This window comes from Ovis canadensis, chromosome 2 (assembly GCF_042477335.2).
Source record: "Ovis canadensis isolate MfBH-ARS-UI-01 breed Bighorn chromosome 2, ARS-UI_OviCan_v2, whole genome shotgun sequence".
Taxonomy (NCBI): domain Eukaryota; kingdom Metazoa; phylum Chordata; class Mammalia; order Artiodactyla; family Bovidae; genus Ovis; species Ovis canadensis.
Window position 1 is genome coordinate 233,252,441 of NC_091246.1, and position 18,726 is coordinate 233,271,166.

Consider the following 18,726-nt stretch of genomic DNA (forward strand, 5'->3'; position numbering starts at 1 on the left):
ACTTCCTTAATAAAATCATGAGGTGATGATGAATTACTAGCCTGGAAACATCACAGAATAATATCTTGATGATAGTTCATTTTAAGGAGTTAAAGTTAATGTCTTCTTTCTCCTTCCTTCCTCCATCTCTCCCGCTTTCTCACCCTCACCTTCCTTCCTTCTTCCCATTTTCCTCCTCCATTCTTTCTGTCTCTGTGTATCTCCCCCTCCTCATTCTTTCTTGCTTTTTTCATACTTGACCTTCACTAAAATTGCACAAATAACATCAACTTTTACCTCTAGGTTTTTGGTAGCTTATTGCACAAAGACAGATTTTTCCTTAGGTGTACAAAGAATAAGTAATTACTAGCTCATAATGAATCTCTTAATGAAATGAGTTTTTTTTTTTTTTTTAAGGGGAGGAAAGCCACATCTTAGATCTCTTTTGAGGGATATCACCACTGTTTGTGGTCCTCTAAAGCCTTGGCAATTTTTTACATTAACAAAGTTTAGGATGAAAACATATTGTTTTCAGTACTGTAGATCCTAAGCCCCACTGTTTAAGACTTAAAGCATGGTGTATTTCCAAAGGCGAGTGCACTGGACAATTTAACTTCTATATCATAGCTCTGCTGCTGCTGCTAAGGCACTTCAGTCGTGTCCGACTCTGTGAGACCCCATAGACGGCAGCCCACCAGGCTCCCCCATCCCCGGGATTCTCCAGGCAAGAACACTGGAGTGGGTTGCCATTTCCTTCTCCAATGCGTGAAAGTGAAGTCGCTCAGTTGTGTCTGCCTCTTTGCAGCCTCATGGACTGCAGCCTACCAGGCTCCTCGGTCCATGGGATTTCCCAGGCAAGAATCTCTAAGAGACTCAGTTATAAAAACAGTATCTTTTCTAGGATTTTCAAGACTTTTTCAGAACTTTCTTTGGCAAAACTAAACAAAACAAAACCTTGGTGGGTCCAAGATCATAATGGTTTGTTTCACCAACCTGGTCTCACAAACAACATAATAGATTGCAGATGCATTTAAGTGAAGGACCAGGTGAAATGGAAAACAAGAGTGAAACGAGTACGCTAAAGATAAACCCAAAAACTCACAGTAAACAAAATTGTCCCTATGACATGATACCATTAAGCAACAATGGAGTGTGTGTGTGTGTGTGTGTGTTCATTGTCCGTATATGCATGCATGCGTAATGAATTTATAAGTAGTCGTCTCAGCCTGTCACTGCCACTGGGGGTGAAGTCATAACCCATATGAACCATGTTGGGAATGGACTTTAAAGCCACAGAATGGCTGGCCGGTAAGGGAAGCCGCCATGTGTGATGACTGGTTTATGGCTAAATTGCAGTCCCTAAAGGGGTGGGGGATGAACCAAGACATGATCTGGACCACTGTCCAATAAGGGTAAGGCAAGGCCTTTCTGGGTCATGATGAAATTGGGAGTTTGCTTGGATTTTGGTAAGTCTCAGTCTGTGCATTAGAGATATCAGTGTCTATGCTTGAAAGATGCTGATTAAGTCGGAGTCTGACTGGAAACCTAGCAGGGGAAATTAATCCGTAGGTATGTCAGGTAATATGAAAGGCATGGGGTTGTGTCACTCATCGGATAATCTCTTCAACATACACTTTAAAGGAAACTCATAGTAAAAAATATTATTTGCTATCCTTTTCAAGGAAAAAAAATTGTTTAATTTTCTTCATGTACCTAAATGTGTTAATGCCATAAATGGATATATGGAAATATTGGCTCATTATAAAAACATGCCAACCAGGATTCCAATAGATGCTTTACCTTTATCTTTATTTTATATGATAAAAGATGATTTCTTCAGACATGCAAGGACTAATGCCTCCTGGGAAGTTAAGTTCATTTATAAGTTAGAGAGATAGTTTATGTCAACGTGTGGTTCACTTAGATTTGAACACTCGTATTTTTAAGAGTGGGTGTGTAGGTACTAGAATCACTTGCATAATATCCTCAAATATGTCTGAAAATTAGTGTCCTCTGTAGACCATACATTCTGCACTTCGTGGATGAAGGGAACTCTTTCCATCCCCCAAACTAATCTCCAGAGTATCCTGACAGTGACCTAGGTGGCCAATCTAGGTTCCTTAAATAAAGGAAAAGTTAGGAGAAGGCTTTTTAATTTTGAAAAACAATATTATTATGAAAGATTGCAAAGATCTTAGAAGTATCTATAAATTTAAAAGCAAATGAATTTAAATTAGGGAAATAATATGTTGAAAACATTGTATCATGAAAATAACCAGAACAAGACAACTTGAAAATCAGAAAGCTAGAAAATAGAAAAAGAAGGAAAAAATAAGAGAAAGAGGAAAAGATAAAATGAAAAGAGGGTGGGAAAGAAGAAAAATTTGGAGAGGGTAGAAAGACATTTTAGGACATAGGAGAACCATGGACCAAAGCTGAAAATGAAGCACCAAATATTGGCTTTTTTACCAACAGGATGTTGTGTTGGTCCCTTAGTCATGTTCAGTTCTTTGCAGCCCCATGGACTGTAGCCCGCCAGGGTTCTCTGTCCATGGAATTCTCCATGCAAGAAAACTGGAGGGGATTGCTGTTCCCTTCACCAGGGGATCTTCCCAGCCTAATCACTCTGTAGAAGCTCATTGTAAATAGGGTAAAGTGCACAAGGGAACAAGGCCTTGAACTTAAATGATTTGTTCTTTATTCCCAGGAGCTGATCCTCATGAACAAATTTCGTTTTAGTCTGTTGTTATGAAATTGTTTCATTGCTTGCCAATGATGAGCATACATCAGAAGAATTCAGTACATTGAAAGAACCGGCTGCAAAACCAAAGAAAGTCTGAGAGCCAGTTCATCGCTGCAGACTTTGCTCAGCTAATGCTTTGTCTTTCCTCCTTGTTCACAGAACCGAAAGTAAGCTGCAAACTAGGGCGGTCAGCGTCCACATCAGGTGTGCCCCCTCCATCTGTTACTCCTCTCAGGCAAGCCAGTGACCTGCACCAGAGCCAGGTACCATCATCGTTAGCCAGTCGTGATTGACTTCCTGTGATGCGACATGCTAAACGCTTTCCACCCCTGTCTGTCGTGTGTTGCTGTAACGACTTTCGCATCTGCTTTTATTTTTCTATGTGTGTATGGGTGGGTGTCGGGATAAGCTGTGGCCGTCTGTGTTTTCATCTAAAAAGGAGAGTCCTTCTTCCCTGTGATTGGTGCAACTTTCTTTGCTGTTTGTTATCAAATCGTTTTTGTCTCTGGTTCCCATCGTTCTGTAATATAAATGTAAACTTGTACTATATGTACTGGCTTAGTGGTTGTTTTTTTAAAATTCTTTCTCTCTTCCATGTTTTGTGTACTTTTATACCGTCTCTGAAAATTTATCAACATTTGATAAATTTATCAACTTTGTTTTATGTAGATTTCTTTTTAAATGTTTTGTCCAAAACACTCGTGCAGATGTTGTCAATGAATTTGTACATATTGTTCAGGTCTTATCCTATGATACTGTAATATTTGTGGCCGTTTAACTTTTATTTTTATTTCGCTTGGAGCATGATTGTAAGATACAATGAATATTGATGTCCTTATAAATATTCCTATAACAAGTCATTTGGATTAAACATGGCAGCTAGTCTTTTTTTCTTAGGTCATAAGGACAAACTGACCAAACACATAATCTAGATATTACCAAAAACTGTAGACAAACAAGGCAATCTTTAAATAAATTACTTTCTCTCTTATACCAACAGTATCAGAAATGTTCTCAGTAAGGGAATTTAAGTGTTTATGCATGGTAACTGAGATCTCTATTACCACTGGAGAAAAGAGACAAGAAATAAAGACATAGCTACAGTATCATTTAACCCTTTATAGTATAATATGTTGCTCTGATGTTCACTTGGTTACATGACTCTGTATGGGAAATTTAGTATGGGGAAAAAATCACTACACATAAATTCTCTACCTATAACTCATCCAATAGGAATTCAATACAATGACTTAATTTGTGAAGCTTAATTGTGGTTACTGTTAAATATTATGGGTGTTAAATAGGATAATGCTATCCTGTAGTGGGTTTTCTCTGCTTCTTAGCTTTAATCTTCACTTTCATAAAGCTCTCTGAAATTGTAAATTAAAAGACTTAAAATGATACCTCCATGGGAACTGTCCATTACTGATTAGAAAATTACATATTCATCAATCATGTAAAATGTCAAGCTATTTTAGAAACATAACCAAGCAAACTAATTGCATTGTTTTTCTAATGGAATACAGGGTGCTTTTCTAGTATTTTGGCCTCACTTAAGTAGTCACAGGATTTGATTTATGAATATATGTGATATCTACAAACCCAAGAGATGAGAGGTTTCTCTCAAGGGGGTGTCTCAAGTGCCACTTAGAATTTTTTGTGTCTTATTTAAAAGTTTAAATGCCTTTACAACTAAATGAATCCACCTCAAATGTTTTTTCAGTATAAAAGAAGTAGAAACAAGAAGTCAATGAATAAATAAATAAGTAAATAACACAATTAACCTCATTAAGATAAACTGCCATCTTAGTTGATTAAAACTATTGCAGAATATTACATTTGTTGATTTTTAAAGCTTAAAATATTGGATACAGAAAGGAGAGAGCTTTAGTTAACTGGCAGAGGATTGCATTAATACAGTCAATTTTCCAGGTGCTTATACCTTAGCATTACATGACTTTGGTAACATAGAGAGGCTTTGTGGTCTTTGTTTCCTTTGCTTTTTCCCCCTTATTAACTTTATAGCTGTTTCATCCTGAGCCCCTTCAGTTCTCAATGAAAGGGTTCTTGGGGGTAACTTCAAGAACAGAAACAAGGTACAGCCTTTGTGCCTTTGCATTATCAGCTCTTCATTTATCCGATGGGATGTTCTTCATTCTTCAAAATACAGCAACACGAGAAAGGCCCTCTTGATACTTGTTTGCTGTGCTTTTTCTTTCCAACCAGGAGAAATTCTGGCACACAGCCATGTCATAGATAGGTTGTCGGGACTGCAAATTAGAAGGCTGACCTCTGTGACTCTCTCCTGTGTCTTGTGACCAGATGTGGCATTCACCTCTTCCATATTCTGAGCTAATGAGGTGAACATGGCTTAGAAGAACCCTGCTCTGCATTCCTACAAATTGGAACTGAACTGAAGTTGAGTACTTTTTGAAGTCCCTCTTCTCACCTCATTCCCGTGCTCTTGACTGAGATGCCGCCTTAAGTTACAACAAAGATGACCCTGTCCTTTGCTTAGTCACCCAAGTCCACCCTTTGCCAGTTTCAGCCGTGGTGAAAGAGTTTAAGCACACTGGATATTCATACACAAATTAGGAGACGGAACACCTAACACTGTCACACAAATAGTTACCCTGGTCACTTTTAAAAAAGTGTTTGTCCAACACCAGAATTCCTGATAGTTAGGAAAACACAGAAAGCTTGATAGAAGATGGATAAACTTCTTACTAGGAAATCTTTGGAAGACCATGTAATCTTGTACTTTCATCTTGTGCTTTCAAGCAAACAACAATAATCAGTGAGCCCTGAAATAATTCCAGTAGTGCTTATCTACTGATGAACCTGGCTTCAAGAAGAGATGGGACTTTTCTGCTCATAGAGAAGGAACTGCGTGTGGTATGTTTCAGACTGTTAATACCTTACTTCTTTTCAGTTTCCTCAGTACTAGCTTCTCACTTACCACTTCAGATCATGGTTAGAGCTTTCTGAGAAGGATTGCAGGAGGAAACAGAAGGGCCTAAAGTTACCCCAGCAGAGATGGGCAGAGGTGACCAAAACGGACTGACCCTTAGCCCTAGGAGCCTAGACCAAAGACGATGGACCACCCTAAAGAATCTAGAGATAACAGTGATTGACTGACCCACAGGGGAGTATGGGGCCCTTGGTGATTGCCCTCCAAGGCCGTTTATATAAAAAGCGGAGGTAGTGTTTGCTTGGTTTTGCAGTCTGTTTTGGCTTCAGGTGGTAAAACAGGCACAAGATTTGTAGAAATGTACTGGAACTTTAAAAAAAAATTTAAAAGAGGAAATGGGAAACTCAGGAAAGAAACATGAGTTCCAATGCATTTACAATTTTTATGCAACAGATACTCTTCTCTGAAACTCAGAGAGATGAAAAATAGATCTTTTCTTTCTTAATTCACTCCTGAATAAATAGAGCAGTCATGAGACAATTAGGGAAAAGTGGCATTTCCTTGGAGTTTTGTAGCAAGGCAGCCACATATTTTGGCATTGGTCATAATGCAGATCTTTGGAAATTAGATGGGATTTCTACAAATGAAATGACAAAGCTATTTCTTTTCTTATTGATAAGAGCAAAACTGTATAGAAGTCATGTTTCAAACTTGGATATTATCACTTTCTTGTTTTCTTTCTTCTGTGGTGAAGTAGAAAGCCTGTGCTCAGAGGGAAGAAGTGTGAGTGCTGTTAGAGACAGCAGATTATGTTCACGTTATCCCTCCATCTCTGACCTGTGTCATCAGTGACCCCCATTTCATTGGAAATGGGTCACCTCCAGTCATACTGCAGCCGGTGAAGGAATAGAAAATAAGGGGCAGGGCCATGAGAAAATCAGACTGTCTTTTAAGAAAGGAACAGCTAGAGTGTGTCTTCAGACAAAAGCACCCACTGTCTTTGGAAAATTGTTCCTAAGAAATGTCTGTACTTATTTTTCTGGGAACGAAGGAGTTGAGAACCACATTCTCCATCTCACACGCACACACACACACACACACTTGCAACACACTTATGCACACACATCCACACAAACTCTCACATACTCACACAGTCACACACACACACACACCCCACACACACATACCCACTCACAAGCAGATGCACTTTTTAATTAACAACTCTCCACGTCAAACCAGGGAGGCTCAGAGCCAACAGCGACCTAAGTGTTGAACAGAGAACTCACTTTCTGTCTAAGGTCTATTGTTCTAAACTAGATCATATCTGATTTTCCTTGATGTTGGGGAGGGGTGACAAAAGGCCATCTGTCATTTCCTTTGGACATACAGTTTGAAATCTGGAGGTCCCAAATTTCCATGGGAATTTAAAACTCACCCCCCAAAGCCATTATCTCTTGTTCTCTGGGCCCGTGTGGGATGAGAGCTGCCTTCTCACCCTCCAGTCGAGCCGTTGCCCAGGCTGGGTCCTGCTGTGCACTTACAAGCTGTTATCCAGGCAGACAAGCCCAGTCCCTTTCAACTTGCCCCTTCAGGATCATTTCTCAAATGATTATTTCTTTTGATTCAGTCCTCTGGACTCCCCCCAAGCTCCTAACATCCTCCTTGAGCTTGATGACTCTGCTGAGGCCTAATGAGAGCCTGCCCGGGTTGCCTGCTGAGCAGAATTCCTTTTCAATTCCCATGGGCTCCATGGCTGTGTCTGTATGCTGGCGTCTGGCTTGGTTTCTGAGATAATGGAAGATGAATGTGTTAGCATCTACAGCAAGACGCATGCCCAGGTGTGTTTCTAGACGTCACTCATGTCACAGTTGTTTTCTAGATACATTAAAAAAGACTTAATCACCCAAAGATAGAGATCAGGAATCAGTACCAATGAAAGACTAGGATTTAGGATTTAAGTAGATTCTGTAACAAGGACTTTGCCCAACTTTGTGTGTGGTACTCAGTGGCTTTTGTTGACCTACTAAATACCTCTCTTGATAAATGTCTCTTTCTATATTTCCTTGAAAAAATGTGTTTCTCATGCAATCCAATGTAATCTTTTCGCTTGGCCTTGAATACCTTCAAAGTCGTGGGATCTTTCTGCTGGTCCCACAACCTCAGTGATGCTTTGCCTTAAAGCTTTGAGAAGACCCATGCTCTTTCTCAGACTGTGTGTGAGTTCTAGGCTTTCATTTAACTCTCAGACAATCAACACATTTGCACACAGAACCTGCAGGAGCCTGGAGAGCATGAGAAAGACTAAAGACAAAGGAAGACTGAACGTAGTAATGTAAACACACAAGTAAGGGCATAGCAAGGAATTCTAGTTTCATCTACTCGGTGCCCACCCACGTTTCTCAATAATGTAAACTTAAAGGGTATGTTCTTAGTTAATGTCACCTTGTGTGCGTTGTATCAGGTAGATAAATGAAAACAAAGTTCTCGATTAACTGAAGTTAAAGTAGCCCACAACGTGAGAGCTGTGAGTTTTAGTTTTATTCGGGAACTTACTGAGAACTATATCCTGCGAGTTATAGCTACTCAGATGACTCTGAGGAACTGCTCCACAGAAGAAAATGGAGGGGCCAGAACACATGTGATTCTAGTAGAGGGCGAAATGCCACCTAGGAAACATCTCAGAAGAACATTACTGCTAGTCCTGAAGAACAGATATCTCAGTTAATGATTTTAGTGCTTTGCTAAGAAAGTGAAGATGCAAGAATCAAGGTTCAAAAAAGTTTCTCTTTAAGTATTTATTTCTGCGGGGCTGATTTGCCTGTTTTCCCAGGACACGGAGTGTCTCATTCTGATCTTCACCCTGAAAGCAATTTGGGGTGTGCTGCAGGTCAGCGACGACAGTGGCTAATGACTTCATCATTGCATGGCAATACCCGAGGACGAGTGACATTCCTTGCTTCACAAGTTCTAAGAGTAGAATATTTTCAATCCTCTTTAGAATTTATGCATTGCCATTAGTATAGATATAACTTGTTTTGCCAAGACCAAAATTCCTGCCCTGGGTTCTGGAACATGTATGCCGTGAGATTTTGCCTGATCAGTTTCATATATCCTGTTAAGTGCCCCTATCGAGTAGTTAAGGTTTTGTGTGAGATAGGAGAAAGCAGTATTAGTAGAGAAAGGGACAGAATATGTGGGTGGAGAGCACGTGGCACCCCAACTTAACCTGATGAAGGGGCCCTTTTTCTACCATCCCTTGCTCAGGTGTTGAACAAACTTTTCTTCTGTTTTGAGACCCTATAATTTTCCAGGTCCTATTAGACCTGAGCTAAGAGAATGTTTACATTGCATTTGTACCTGTACCCAGCTGGTTTGATTGTATGCTCAGGGATAACATCATAGTATAGAGATGGTAAAAAACAAGCGAAACAGAAAGAGAACATACAATCAGGGGAAGCTGAACTCACTTCATTCTTTGCATATAGCTCCCCTACTGCAGAACCTGCTTCAGGCTATGCAATCGAGTTTTAAATGACTCCTATTGTTTGTTTCATTCTGCATATGAGTTAACCTGACATTTATTTCCAAATATGTTAAAGCCCGATGGGAGGTGCTTGGAAAACCCTACTAAGTTTACTGTGCAATGTTAGCATCTTATTGGAGAAGGGTTTATCTGTACAAAGTTCAAACTGTAAAATAAAATGCCATCTTCACAAAGATTATGTTACAAAGAATTTATCGTTATTTGTGATAACAATATAATTCACCGAAGAGATTGGATCTAGGCTTGTGAAAAGTGGAATAAATTCATGTGACCAATAGGAGTGTCAGTGGTTGTGTGGATCTATTGCTGCACATTACAGCGTCCTTGTATTAAAATAATGTAAGCGCCAAAAAGCAAACAGAAGCTATTGTGTGCCCTCTGCAGTCTTGCCTGGTTGAGTTATAGAAATGGTAGCCTTTAGTGCTTTGTGGACCTCCCTAAATTAGTGTCATATTTAAAGAAGAAGATTTTGTCACTACCTTTCCATAACAGACAAATCCAGTAATCTGTGTCATGAAATGTTGGCATGATTTAGCTTCCATTTTCATACAAAGAATTCAGAGGGCAGAAACTCAGATTGCTTTCTGCGGTGGACCACCATCTGAATAGAGAAATTTCGACATATTATGAAGGCATTGTGGGCTTGTGTATATTTCACCTGGCTGAATATTTAGGATCACTTTTTAAAGGCCAATTGTCTCAAGACCAGTCTCTCAATAACCCCAATATTGAGTACTATAAAACTAAAGAAACCCATCCTTTTGCCCCTATTCCAATCCGCCCACTCAGTAATCTTGCATTTATTCCCTTGGTGCAGGAGGCAGAGTGTAACAAAACAAGAGAATGTTCTCTGAGAAATCTTGAACAAATTGACAAGTTAGAGTGAGGATACGGAAAAATGAACTCTGAGAGTGCCTGCTACCTGACTTTGCTTACCCTTATCTGTGTATGCCCTGCTCAGCATCAAAGTTGTTGCCATACACCACCAGGGCTACAGGAAGAGGTGTAAAGTTGCTTAGGTATATAATCTAGCATTCTTTAACACATGGGAAAGATACAAGGATTCCTAGGGTTCTTAGATGAAGTCTGCATGATAAAAATTATGTACCACTCATTGTCATTCCCGAACAGCTTCTTGTATGCCAGGACAGTGATGAGAGCCTTCTTCTATTGTTGAAGGTGTGCTTCCTGCAGCCCCATCCTGTGATCATCCCATTAATTTCAAATAAGGATACTAAAGTGAGGTTGCATACCTTGTCCAAATTTTGCACCTAGTAAGTGTCAGTCTGTGATCCCAACTGGTTCACAGTTGGTTAAAGTGTGAGTGGGAGAGGATGTAAAACTTCCATTGGAATCCTGGCTCTACCCCTCAGTCACTGTGTGTGTCCTTGAATACACTGCTCAACTTTGCAGAGTCTGTTTTCTCATCTGTAAAATGAGAGCAGTATTATCTGCCTGTGGCACTAGTGGTAAAGAACCCATCGGCCAACACAGGAGATGGAAGAGATGCGGGTTGGATTCCTGAGTGGGGAAGATCCCCTGGAGGAGGGCAGAGCAACCCACTCCAGTATTCTTGCCTGGAGAATCCTATGAACAGAGGAGTCTGGTGGACTATAGTCCATGGGATCACAAAGACTTGGACACCACTGAAGCAGCTTAGCACACAGCACATGGTTGTGGTTGAGGATTAATAGGATAACATATGTATGTAAAGTCCTGGACAGAAATTACCTGTTAGAAATATAAGAACTCTTTCCCTTATAGCTTTCTCCTTCTTCCAAAATGCAAATTTCCTGCTTGTTGACAAGCCCTAAGGAGAAGAGTCATTGTAGTCGGCGGAATTCCGAAAACGATGGGCATGGAGACATGGTTCTGTCCACCCTGCATTGCTGACCATGCATACAACAGCTAGCATGTGACAATAATAAAAAAGCAGACAGATTTTTTAGCGAGTTTTATTACTGACTTTAAGTTCTTTAGAGGGTGCATCTCTTTACTACAGCATCTGAGACAGATTGGTTTCTCCACCCCATCTAGGTACACTTGATAGGATTATCTTTCTCATTCCTTCTCCTCCAAGTAGGGAATTAGATATTCAGTTGTTTACCATATAATAAGGATGCATGTTATTAGATGGTAAACATCAAACAAGATGTCTTACAGTTTAGTTGCTAAGTCATAGCCAACTCTTGGGACCCCATCGACTGTAGCCTGACAGGCTCCTCTGTCCATGGGGTTCTCCAGGCAAGAATACTGGAGTGGGTTGCCATTTCCTTCTCCAGGGGATTTAATCTAATAAGACGGTAAACAGCTAATAAGGATGCATCTTATTAGATGACTGTAGTTGGCATCTCTTCTTACCTTGTAGGTGCCACACGTAATTTGGGAGCAAAGCAAGTAGAAGTCGGCTAATGGTATCAATTCAGAAATATCAGCAGTCCTCTGACACTGCTTTTCTCTGCAGCTTGGGTTCAGATGTGAATGATCTAATGAAAATGCTAGAGCTGCAGAGAAGTTGTCATCTGCAAAGACGTAGGATACATTTGTTGTCAACTTCGGCTTTCCTTAAAGCTTCCCGCGACCTCAGTTTGAGATGCTTTGTTTTCCTAGCTGCACGTATATTTGCCCACAAGCTCGCCCATTATGATATTTCATCCTATTCTATCAATTTGACTTTTATATGCCCACTATATTGATGCCACTTGCTTTTGTTTTTCATTTTTTGTTTTTTTCCTTTTCAACGAAGAAAGCATTAAGGCTATTGCATTATAAATGTTATGGAAACAAGGCAGCCTGAATTTTAACAACATTCAGCCTTGCCAAGTGAATGTGTGCCAAGTCTAGTCCCAATATATAGAGATCAGTTACCACTGTTGAGTATTTCTTAGGTAAAATCAGAGGCAATGGGATTTATTTATTTATTTATTTTTACTTATTGTCATTTTTTGGAATTCCCATTTGTTCCTCTTCAAATGCCAAGGGTGGTGTCGTTAACTAAGCTAACAATAATATGAATGTATCTGGGGAAGTGAAGCTGAAGATTTTAAATCCATTTACAGTCACATTAGTTTATGCCAGGTGTTTTCAAGCCGATCTTTAAAGTTTCCGTGTCATTTTTTTTTTCTTTTTTAGAAAATAGAGGCTTTGGGAGGCAGTTGAAAATATTTAACTGCTAAATTTCTTCAAAATGTCAGTAGAGCTGAATGTGAAGCTTTAGCTCCAAGTCTAGAGGCCAAATCAAGAACTCCTAGCTGTCGGTCTGGTTTGAGTTGTACACAGAGAACTACTGAAAGAGGATTAAAGTTTTACAGAGTGAGAACTCCACTTGAGAATAAATGCTATGCTGGTACTCTGCTGTCAGTTTTACCAGCAGACGTCACATCTTAGGAACCTTCTCCAGAACAAACTCAAACTATTAACATGCCTATCAGGCTCTAGATGGGCGCAGCCACCCTAGTGTGGGGAAAATAAAGTAACGAGTGGACACTTGGCGCCACCTAGTGTCTAACGTGCACTTTGCAATCTGCATTTACATAGGAAGAACTGACCAGCAAAATCGCCTTGTCCGAGATGTTTCGCAGTTTGGGATAATGAACATAATGTTTACAGAAATCCAGGGATAACTTTTGGACCTTGTTTTGGACCTTTTTCATTACTTCAGCTTTGTAATTTTAAGCTAACTTTTAAATGCACCTTTCTCTACTTTTGTGTGGATCAGTGATGAACCACAGATAGTAATCTCTGAGGGTTATATATTATTTATGAATCAGTTCAGTTCAGTTGGAGAAGGAAATGGAAACCCACTCCAGTATTCTTGCCTGGAGAATCCCATGGATGGAGGAGCCTGGTGGGCTACAGTCCACGGGTCGCAAAGAGTCAGACACGACTGAGCGACTGAGCGACTGAGCGACTTCACTTTCCTTTTTTTTTTTTTTTAATTATTATTATTATTTTTTTTTTAGTTTTTTATTTTTTAAATTTTAAAATCTTTAATTCTTACATGCGACTTCACTTTCACTTCAATTTCAGTTCGGTTGCTCAGTCGTGTTCGACTCTTTGCACCGCCAAAAATCGCAGCACGCCAGGCCTCCCTGTTCATCACCAACTCCTGGAGTCCACCCAAACCCATGTCCATTGTGTCAGTGATGCCATCCAACCATCTCATCCTATGTCGTCCCCTTCTCCTCCTGTCCTCAAACTTTCCCAGCATCAGGGTCTTTTCCAATAAGTCAGCTCTTCACATCAGGTGGCCAAAGTATTGGAGTTTCAGCTTCAACATCAGACCCTCCAATGAACACCCAGGGCTGATCTCCTTTAGGATGGACTGGTTGGATCTCCTTGCAGTCCAAGAGACTCTCAAAGAGTTTTCTCCAACACCACAGTTCAAAAGCATCAATTCTTCAGTGCTCAGCTTTATTTATAGTCCAACTCTCACATCCATACATGACCACTGGAAAAACCATAGCCTTGACTAGATGGACCTTTGTTGGCAAAATAATGTCTCTGCTTTTGAATATGCTATCTAGGTTGGTCATAACTTTCCTTCCGGGGAGCAAGTCTCTTTTAATTTCATGGCTGCAATCACCATCTGCAGTGATTTTGGAGCCCAGAAAAATAATGTCAGCCACTGTTTTCACTGTTTCCCCATCTGTTTGCCATGAAGGGATGGGACCAGATGCCATGATCTTCGTTTTCTGAAGGTTGAGCTTTAAGCCAACTTTTTCACTCTCCTCTTTCACTTTCTTCAAGTGGCTCTTTAGTTCTTCTTCACTTTCTGCCATAAGGGTGGTATAATCTGCATATCTGAGGTGATTGATATTTCTCCCAGCAATCTTGATTCCAGCTTGTGCTTCATCCAGCCCAGCATTTCTCATCATGTACTCTGCATATAAGTTAAATAAGCAGGGTGACCATATACAGCCTTGACATAATCCTTTTCTTATTTGGAAATCCAAATATTTCTGCTTTATTGACTATGCCAAAGCCTTTGACTGTATGGATCACAATAAACTGTGGACAATTCTGAAAGAGATGGGAATACCAGACCACCTGACCTGCCTCTTGAGAAACCTGTATACAGGTCAGGAAGCAACAGTTAGAACTGGACATGGAACAACAGACTGCTTCCAAATTGTTTATGAATAGATGAGGCTATTTTCATTGGGATTTATGATATTTTCCTTGCATTGTGATTCCCTAAATGCAGGCTGAGCCTTGACGAAGGGGGGTCATTACCCCTGTTTGCAGACTGAAAAATCAAGGACCAGAGAAAGCCTGACTGACTGGAAGAATTCCGTCTTGATTTTGACATTAACGTGTTTAACCCTGGAGAAAGAAATGACAAACCACTCCAGTATCCTTGCCTGGAAAATCCCATGGACCAAGAAGCCTGGTGGGCTGCAGTCCATGGAGTCTCAAAGAGCTGGGCAGGACTGACTAACACAGAACAACGTGTTTAGCGCACCTGACTTAAGGTTCTTTCCTGAAAAGAGCAACTTCCCTTGACCAGTAGACAAGTTTACTTCTCACTTAAGTTATATGTGAATTAGCAAGAAATGTTTACATCAGGGCTCCCCAGCCTCTGGGTTTTAATGCCTAATGATCTGTGGTGGTACTCAAGGAGATCCAACCAGTCCATGCTAAAGGAGATTAGTCCTGGGTGTTCACTGGTAGGACTGATTTTGAAGCTGAAACTCTAATACTTTGGCCACCTGATGTCAAGAGCTGACTCACTTGAAAAGACCCTGATGTGGGGAAAGATTGAGGGCAAGAGGAGAAGGGACTACAGAGGATGATGAGATAGTTGGATGGCATCACCAACTCAATGGACATGGGTTTGGGTGGATTCCGGGAGTTGGTGATGAACAGGAAGGCCTGGCGTGCTGTGGTTCATGGGGTCGCAAAGAGTCAGACACGACTCAGTGACTGAACTGAACTGAACTGATCTATGGTGGAGCTCATGTCATAACAATAGAAATAAAGTGCACAATAAATGTCATGTGCTTGAATCATCTCAAAACCATCGCTCCAACCCTTGGTCTGCAGGAAAAAAAATGTCTTCGACAAAACTGGTCCCTGGTGCCGAAAAGTTTGGGGACCATTGGTTTACATGATATTAATATTAGTTCAGAGTTAGACTACACCTAACTTAGAATAACAAATATTATACATCCACATCATGAGTGCCTTACTCTGGAAGTTCTAGTGTGAGTCACTCAGTCATGCCTGACTTTTTACAACCCCATGGACTGTAGCCCATCAGGCTCCTCTGTCCATGGGATTTTCCAAGCAAGAATACTGCAGTGGGTTGCCGTTTCCTTCTCCAGGGGACCTTCCTGACCCCGGGGTTGACCCTGGGTCTCTTTCATTGCAGGCAGGTTCTTTACCAGCTTTAGTTTCTCCACCCAGATCACCTGCTGGACAAATCTTTGTTCTTTATTCTTTGTTTCAAGTATACCTTAGACTTCAGGTTAAACCTCCTTACCCCAATAAAGCAGATTACTAAAATTGTTTTTGTTGAAGGCTGATTATGTGCTTGGCACGGTGTTCAGAATGTTATATCCTACAATTTCATTCTCACAACATTCTTAAGAAGTAGGTAATATATTCTCATTTCACTCAAGAAAATTGAGGCTGGAGAATCTTACCTGTTAAAGGTTTTGAGCTCAAAAGTGACTGTAAGTCCAGGAGGGTCTAGCTATTTATCTTCTGCTTTATTTTCTACTAGAAATAGCTGTCTCTCTGAATTTAATCTCTTTATAAAACTCACCATCCTTCATTTCCTTTCACCTATTTGTTTAATCATTCTTTGATTTTCTTGATATTGCCTTATAACTTTTCTAGATTAAAGCTACTTAGTAGAGGGATGAATTCAATTAAGACTTCAGCTGAACAAGGCATCACCAGGGCAGTGGATCCTGAAAAAGTGAGATGGGGTTGGGACTGTAACTTCTGGAAGGAACTTGAGGTCACTTGTGGCATCCTTCTCTTGAGGACCACAGGCTGGTGTTGTGAGAGCTCACCACACTGGTGTGTGTGCCAGTGTGCACAGGCATGCACACTTGAGAATATCAACACTTGAACACTCCACATTCTGAAAAGAAAATGCACCCCTCTCACAAACATGCACACCCAAACACCAGCATCTAGAATATTCTTGTAAATTTAACCAACAACACACAAAAGATAAATAGCACATTCAACAAGATTTCTCTGGGCTTCCACAGCCATCTAATGAGCAGACACTTTAAAGTGGGTGTTGGGGGAGAAAAAGCCACGCTGTCACTCCACAGCCTCTGTTTTCTAAAGTAAATGCTGCAATTGGTTCAGTTCAGTTCAGTGGCTCAGTCGTGTCCAACTGTTTGTGACCCCATGGGCTGCAGCGCACCAGGCTGCAATTGAGTTAGTTAATAATTCTGCTAACCCCAGGCTCCTAGTCCATCCCTTCCCCACTCCCCTTCCCCCTGCCCCTTAGCAACCACAAATCTGTTCTCTGTGTCTGCTGTCTTACTCTGTATTGAATGAATAAATTAATGGTAAGGGTGGAAACAGATGTCCTCTCACTGTAATACTGTTAAAACAATTTCCAGAAGCGTTTGGGCTCCTGACAGGGGACTCTATGCACAGTCATCCCATGTGCTCACCTCAGCTAGTTAATGAACTAGTTTACCTTCTGGCGGAGGGTGAGGCACAAATGTTAGAGAACCAAATGCAAGTGCTCCTGGGAGAAGTAACAGCACGACTGCAATTTACACTGAAAGAGAAACCTCTGTTAAACTCATTCCTAAACGTTGATTTTTTCCTTTAAATCAGCTTTTGTTAATAGAAGGTGAAAGAGCATACCATGGAGATTACTTTAGAAAGATAAACTCTAATGATGAAAGGGTATATTTAGGACAGAACATATACTGGGACTGGAGCAGACTAAGACCTTTCAAAGCTGTAACAGAAGTGATTATGAAAACCTTCCTCCTGTGAATAGTTCAATATGAATTTTATCTTTTAAATAATGTAAAGTTTATCTCACATCTGTACTTCTGGCACCAACCACAATGTGTATTCTCCGGTTCACAATTTGATGTGTGGGAGTTTTTCCCCTCACCACCTAGCAATTCTCCACCAGCAGCTGGGCGTCCTACAGTTAAACTCAGTTCTGATGCTGTCTACCCAGAGAGAGTCCTAGATCCCACCATTCCAGGTCTCGGTCCTACAAGAGTGCTCCCACTTCAGACATCAAAGTCCAGGGACCAACCAGCTATAAATCAGAGGTTCCCACAACTCTCCTTGAATTGAATTCATTTGCTAGAACAGCTCACAGAACTCAGAGAAACATTTACTAGCTCACCTGTTCATTATAAAAGGTTATAGCTCAGGAGCAGCCAGATGAGAGAGACGCACAGAGCAAGTTAGGGGAAAAGGGCGTGAAGCTTCTCTGCCCTCTGAGTTTCACATCCTCTATTAATCTCCATGAATTTACCAACTGGCTGTTCTCCAAACCCCACTCTTTTTGGTTGTAATGGAAGATTTGTTACTTTCAGTTCAGTTCAGTTCAGTTGCTCTGTCCGACTCTTTGTGACCCCATGGACTGCAGCACACCAGGCCTCCCTGTCCATCACCAACTCCTGGAGTTGACTCAAACTCATGTCCATTGAGTCAGTGATGCCATCCAACCATCTCATCCTCTGTCTTCCCCTTATTCTCCTACCTTCAATCTTTCCCAGCATCAGGGTCTTTTCAAAAGAGTCAGTTCTTTGCATCAGGTGGCCAAAGCATTGGAGTTTCAGCTTCAGCATCAATCCTTCCAAAGAATATCCAGGACTGATTTCCTTTTTGACTTAGGCGTGATTGATTAGATCATTAGCCATTGGTGATATAATTCAATCTTCATCCACTCTCCCCTCCCCGGAAATTCAGGGGAATAGGACTGGAAATTCCAAGCCTGTTAATCAAAGGACTGGCAGCCAGCCCCCATCTTCAGCACTGCCCAGAGGCAACCGCCTCAAGTTAACAAACAGCGCCTTTATTGCTCTCATCACAGGAAAGTCTAAAGGTTTTAGCAGCTCTGTGCCAGGGACAGGGATGAAGACTGAATATATGTTTCTTTTCATAAATCACAGTATTTTCAGGGAAGGGGTAATTTTCCTCTACCCTTTTAGGTTATTCTGGCTGATTTAAGAATCAAGTGCACATGAGAGAGATTAACAGGAGAAAATCAAGCAGAAATTTAATAACTCGTAAAGGTGGGAGACACCGAGGGGAATTGAGTAACATACCTAACTGGCCAAAATCTTCATCTTAAATGTCAGCATTGGCTAAAGACAGAAGAGGGTGTTGGGATAGTGATTTGGGACTTCAAAGGGGATGGACGCAATTCATGTGGATATGGAAAAGCAACTTCTTGTAAATAAATGTTTTCTGGGTCAGGCAGAGACGATGGGACACAGAGAGAATTTTAACAGACTTTCCTGGGTTCTTCTATGTTTACACAGGTAATCTACGGCAGTAGCTTACTTCCTGGAAAGGTCCTCTGTTTATATTCTTTAAGGCAGT

At 40.8% G+C, this 18,726-nt stretch overlaps 1 protein-coding gene across 1 annotated transcript in view; it reads left to right on the top strand.

Moving 5' to 3' along the window:
* The window catches only part of NYAP2 (neuronal tyrosine-phosphorylated phosphoinositide-3-kinase adaptor 2), a 301,436-nt gene that overhangs the window by 246,616 nt on the left and 36,094 nt on the right, over positions 1-18,726 (top strand). Inside the window, exon 5 of the mRNA XM_069574685.1 lies at positions 2,882-2,985. Within this exon, the coding sequence (XP_069430786.1) occupies positions 2,882-2,985 (104 nt within the window). The remainder of the gene's footprint in view (positions 1-2,881; positions 2,986-18,726) is intronic.